Here is a 6000-nt window from a genome sequence, read left to right as displayed (position 1 = left end):
GATGAATGGATAAAGAAGATGTGGCACATATATACAATGGAATATTACTCAGCCATAAAAAGAAACGAAATTGAGTTATTTGTAGTGAGGTGGATGGACCTAGAGTCTGTCATACAGAGTGAAGTAAGTCAGAAAGAGAAAAACAAATACCGTATGCTAACACATATATATGAAATCTAAAAAAAAAAAAAAAAAGGTTCTGAAGAACCTAGGGGCAGGACAGGAATAAAGACGCAGATGTAGAGAATGGACTTGAGGACACGGGGAGGGGGAAAGGTAAGCTGGGACAAAGTGAGAGAGTGGCATGGACATATATACACTACCAAACGTAAAACAGATAGCTAGTGGGAACCAGCCGCATAGCACAGGGAGTTCAGCTCGGTGCTTTGTGACCACCTAGAGGGGTGAGATAGGGAGGGTGGGAGGGAGATGCAAGAGGGAGGGGATATGGTTATATATGTATATGTATAGCTGATTCACTTTTTTATACAGCAGAAGCTTTACGCCACCGTAAAGCAATTATACTCCAATAAAGATGTTAAAAAAGAAAAGAAAAGAAAAGAAAAGGGAACACTTGTGCACTGTTGGTGGGAATGTAAATTGGTGCAGTAACTATAGAAAACAGTATGGAGGCTTCTCAAGAAGTTAAAAATAGAACTGCCATACAATCCAGCAATTCCACTTCTGGTTATTTACCCAATGGAAATGAAAACAGGATGTCAAAGAGATGTATGTACTCCCATGTTTACTGCAGCATTATTCAAAATAATCAAGATGTGGAAACAATCTAAGTGCCCCTAAACAGATGAACAGAGAGCAAAAACATATATAATACATAAATAATAATGTATATAAAATATTACTCAGCCATGAGAAAAAAGGAAATCCTGCCATTTGCAGCAACACGATGGACCTTGAGGACATTATGCTGAGTAAGGTAAGTCAGACAGAGACAGATATGATAGCACTTATATGTGGAAGCTAAAAAAAGCTGAACCTGTGAAATCAGAAAGTAAAATGGTGGTCACCAAGGACAGGGGTTGGGAGGAGGGGGATAATAAGAGAAATATTTAAGGTACAAACTTGCAAATAAGACTTGGAGTTCTCGTGTACATTATTGTCATTATAGACAACTATATTTTATTATAAACATCAAACTTACTGAGAGATTAGATCTTAATTATTCCCATCACAGAGAAGAAGTAAATAAACGACATTGTAGAGGTGTTAGCTCATGCTACAATGGCAATCATATTGCAAAATATAAATGTATCAAATCAACATGTTGTACACCTTAAACTTTAAAAAAATTTTAACAGTGGTAACATTTTTAAATGTTTCTGCCAGAAAAAATCTGCATAAAATATATAAAAGATTTTCTGTTAAGCATTTTGCTACTCATAAAAAAAATATTCCTAGAAATTTCAGTTAGCATGCTATTTTCAACCAAGGAAATTTTTACTTAGGGTGGCTTTCCCAGATTTAGTTGCCCTTACTTCCTGACACAAGATTAAATTCTCCTTCTGTGAAAATTTAACTAAGTACATGTTTCTCATGCAGTGTGATCTGTCACATTGCTCCATGGATTCATGCCATGATGTAGAAATATAAAACTGGGCCTTGGGACTTCCCTGGTGGCGCAGTGGTTAAGAATCCGCCTGCCAATGCAAGGGACACATGTTCGAGCCCTGGTCCAGGAAGATCCCACATGCCGCAGAGCAACTAAGCCCATGTGCCACAACTACTGAGTCTGTGCTCTAGAGCCCGTGAGCCACAACTACTGAGCCTGCGTGTCACAACTACTGAAGCCCGCGTGCCTAGAGCCCGTGCTCCGCAACAAGAGAAGCCACCGCAATGAGAAGCCCACGCGCTGCAACAAAGAGTAGCCCCCGCGCACCACAGCTAGAGAAAGCCCTCGGGCAGCTATGAAGACCCAATGCAGCCAAAAATAAATAAGTAAATAAAACTGGGCCTAGTCCAATGCAACAAAAATCAAAAGGCTAACTTCCCTCCCCTCTGGTTGATGTGACAGTAACCCTGGGTTGTCAGCAGGAGACATCTATTTTCTGTTACTATCTGAGAGAAAAGAGAGCACACCCAGTAGCGAATTTTCAAAAAGCACTTTTTTTAAAGATAACATTATATCTGTCTCTCAAGATAGGTTTAAAAAAAAAAAAATGGTTCAGAGACAGTGGTCACGATTTCATTTTGCCCAAAGATGACTAGACTCTGATGCACAGAATCTGTCAGATAGCATTCATTTTACTTCTCAGTCAGATGGAATTTAATACATTTAAGAGCAAGAAAAATAATCAAACAAAGAGACGGACTAAAAATTCAGACCTCTATGGCCTAGAGTACTTCCTTCATGCCTCAGTTTCTATATCAGGGAAATGGAGGAGGTTATTTTTGTTGTTGCTTAGACTTTGGTGAGAATTTGCTGTTATTCATAAGACATATTCATAAAATATTTTTAAGTGATAGTCCCATACGATGTTATAATTTAATACTACCTTCCTTTCAAGTATTGTTCTAGAGTGAACACTGAATTCAAGAGAAAGAAATAAACACATTTTAAAATATATTCTTTGCAATATAGAACCAAAGCATGAAAAAGCAAGGTAACATCTTAAAAGCAAGTTCATGTGGTATAATGTCACCTATATTATTATAAAAATAATTCGGTGTTCTCCCTGAGGTGGCCACAAAAAATGCAGTGCAGACAGACAAACCAAAAGAAGAAAAACAGCTGTTTCTCACTTGCAGCTGAAGAAAGAAAAGCTCCTCTGGCCTCAGGTTCTGGTGGCATTTCTTGCTGGTTTATCAACTCAAGGATCTTTTCTCCTCTTGGCTGGGTGTTGCAGACATACCCGCGGGGTTTTCTTTGCCAACTGAAATTAAGATTTTAAAAGATTCTACCCTCTCAAAACCACTTGTTTCTTCTCAGAAAACTCACCATATGTTCAGCTCTGCAAGTTTAAGTTCTGCTATTGTTTCCACCTCAGTGCAGTCAAATCTCTTTACTCTATATAACATAGTGACCAGAAAATGATTTTTATAGCAGCAGGTTGCACATGAGTGGTATTCCTATTAAATCTATTCACTGCTTTGTAAATCCAAGCAATAATTTAACGCCACAGTATGAATCAGATGACATATTCAAGATGTTTTTCTTATAGGTTCTAAATTGGAATCCCTTTGATAACGTACATTGCTTTCATCAAAAGGGAAAACTGATGAAAACGTCATTCAAACAACACTTCATGTGACTCTACTGAAATGTGAGAACGAAAGAAGGTATACATGTAAGTGAAGAAAGCATTAGCTATTTTTCTGCCTTTTATTTAGAAGCAAGCTGTTTCGGTGTCTTGTTCAAAAAAAGATACCTCCAACCTAGCTGAATAATGAGTCCAATTTCATAGTATATGCTCACGAGCACTATCTGTATTTAGGATTTCAAAGTTCAAGTTGTCTGTGTTTCATTTTTAATGATCAGGCACAGTACAGTCATTATTTAATGGCAGTAATTCATACTATGATTGTCAGATTTTAGAGGCCTCATCAGTGACCAAAAACTATATAGATGTCTGATTGTACATAATAATAAATAATAGCAGCTACTTCTTAATACCACAATGCAGTCAATAATTTAAGATGATTCATAAAATACATGCTGGCATGAAAAGGCATAACAGCCTCATAGGTATGGCTAATGGGAATTAGCAGCACTTAATCATGTAGAATGCTAGCAGAGACCATACAATACTAGTGTCTGAAGGACTGTGCATGACCATATTGTCATTTATATCCTGCAAGTATTATATCATTTCAGACAATAATAAGCTTTTAAACATCAAACCCTACAAAACAGAAGTTTTTCCATATGGTTTATTTATAATGCAAGACATAGACACTGGAGATTAATGCTAATAAAGGAACTTTAAAATATTACAAGGGGGCTTCCCTGGTGGCGCAGTGGTTGAGAGTCCGCCTGCCGATGCAGGGGACGCGGGTTCGTGCCCCGGTCCGGGAAGATCCCACATGCCGTGGAGCGGCTGGTCCCGTGAGCCATGGCCGCTAAGCCTGTGCGTCCGGAGCCTGTGCTCCGCGACGGGAGAGGCCACAACAGTGAGAGGCCCGCGTAACGCAAAAAAAAAAAAAAAAAAAAAATTACAAGGAAGATCAGAAATAACTAGAAATATGTCCACTTAGGGTAAACAAACACTTGGAGTGGAAAACAATGAAAAAGCGTTCTAAATATAATTCAGGGTCCATTTTATTATTGTCCAATTAAGGAACCCATAATTAAGGGTCTATGTTATTTAAAAATAATGTAGAAATCCAGGATTTACAAAGACAAGATAAACTCTTGCAGTCACTGCCATAAGCATAAGAATAAATCAACGCATAAGACATGGCTTTGACATTGATGGGGCTGCAGCCCAGAAGGAGAATACGTAAACAATGACCTCTGGTATATACTGATGAGTGCTATAATAGACACATGCACAGAGTCCCTAGGGAGGACAGAGAAGAAAACAATTAATGTGACCATCTAGAAATTAGAGGCAGGCACAGAAAGGGTTGCACAACAGGGTCAACCTAAGCAGATTGTGATATGGGATAAGCATCTTTCATCTCTCTACCACCCCCCACCACTGGCTGCTCAAGATTCTGCCTCACCCTCAAAAGCAATGTCAATATTTTATTATAAACACGATAGTTGCCTTAATAGAAGGAAATTCAGGTCTTGGAAGATCTTTTCTGGAAAGGTCTTTCAGGAGGTTCCTGTCCTCTGCAGAAGGCTGTATGCTCTGCCTTTGGGCCAGGTAGATTACAGATGGAGGTCCAAAACCCAAGTACCAAATGGCCCTCCAGTGGATTCACAAGCTACTCTGAATTGGAGTAACTCTTACCGCTATGCTCTTTGTCTCACTTTCACAGTTGATAAAGGAATGTGAACATATATCCACTATAACATAAAATAAAACCTGTGATGAAGGTCAAAAAACCAGAATTGTCCAGCTGTAAGTACTATCAAAATGTATGTACAGTATTACACATATAGCTGGAATTAAATGATTCATTTATCCACTTCTGCTAGTGTCTCATTATATGCAAAAGCTTAATAGTATCAAGATCCACCAGACAAAATGGCTGCAATTCTACAACGTGAACCAGTTAAAAAAAAAAAATTTGTTTTATTTAATATCAGCTATTTAAAAATTAAAACAGCTAAAACTTACAAAACAGCAATGGGTCACGTTATTATGGCATATGTATTTTCAATCCAGGAAGTCTATTTTATTATCCAAAACATATTTTTCCATATTTTCCAAAATAAGAACATAATATACATACTCAAGATCTGATGAATCAAGTATATAACAGTATTTCATTTAGATTTTGAAACATGAGTGATCTTAGAAGACTAGCATGAAGCAAAAATGAATTTTCCAAACATATTTCAATAAAAACTTCCATAAGTCTTGAACCTGAAATTCCTCTTAGTGCAATAAAAAATGTAACATCTGAAACATATCTTTGGTGCTGCGTTTTTTCATGTTACTAATACCCAGAGCCTCACAATTTGTATACAGAGGATGCCTAATACCGTAAAACTGGGCTGGAATTGGAGCAAAAGGATTATTATGCATAATTACTGTGCATAATTTAAGGCTCTGTTATGATACCTATAAAACTCAGATATGTTCACTATTACCTAGATGTTCTAAAAAAGTAACAGGACATTGAAGTTAAGGAAAAGTCACAAGTTACGTCGATTAAACATTCTTTAAATGATACCTGGCACAGTGTGCTCTTATACGGAATTATAAGGATGGGCTTATTATCTGCAACAGTAAGAATGAACAGAACTTTCAAATCATCCATATACCCAGATAATCCATTGAGAACCGTCTCCATGGGTGCAAGAGTAAGCACATGAAGTCAGATGTCTTCACACTTTCTCCTATGCATAAGGTTGAGCGCCTGTAGATG

At 37.6% G+C, this 6000-nt stretch overlaps 1 protein-coding gene across 1 annotated transcript in view; it reads right to left on the bottom strand.

The window, feature by feature from the left end:
- Positions 1-6000, bottom strand: part of LOC103082242 (lipoxygenase homology domain-containing protein 1) — a 127129-nt gene that overhangs the window by 42375 nt on the left and 78754 nt on the right. Inside the window, 2 exon segments of the mRNA XM_082931325.1 lie at positions 2761-2844; positions 2847-2891. Of these exon segments, the coding sequence (XP_082787451.1) occupies positions 2761-2844; positions 2847-2891 (129 nt within the window).

This window comes from Lipotes vexillifer, unplaced genomic scaffold, assembly GCF_000442215.2.
Source record: "Lipotes vexillifer unplaced genomic scaffold, Lipotes_vexillifer_v1.1 scaffold69, whole genome shotgun sequence".
NCBI lineage: Eukaryota > Metazoa > Chordata > Mammalia > Artiodactyla > Lipotidae > Lipotes > Lipotes vexillifer.
The sequence above is the reverse complement of the archived record's forward strand: the minus strand, read 5'-3'. Positions and strand labels throughout refer to the sequence as shown.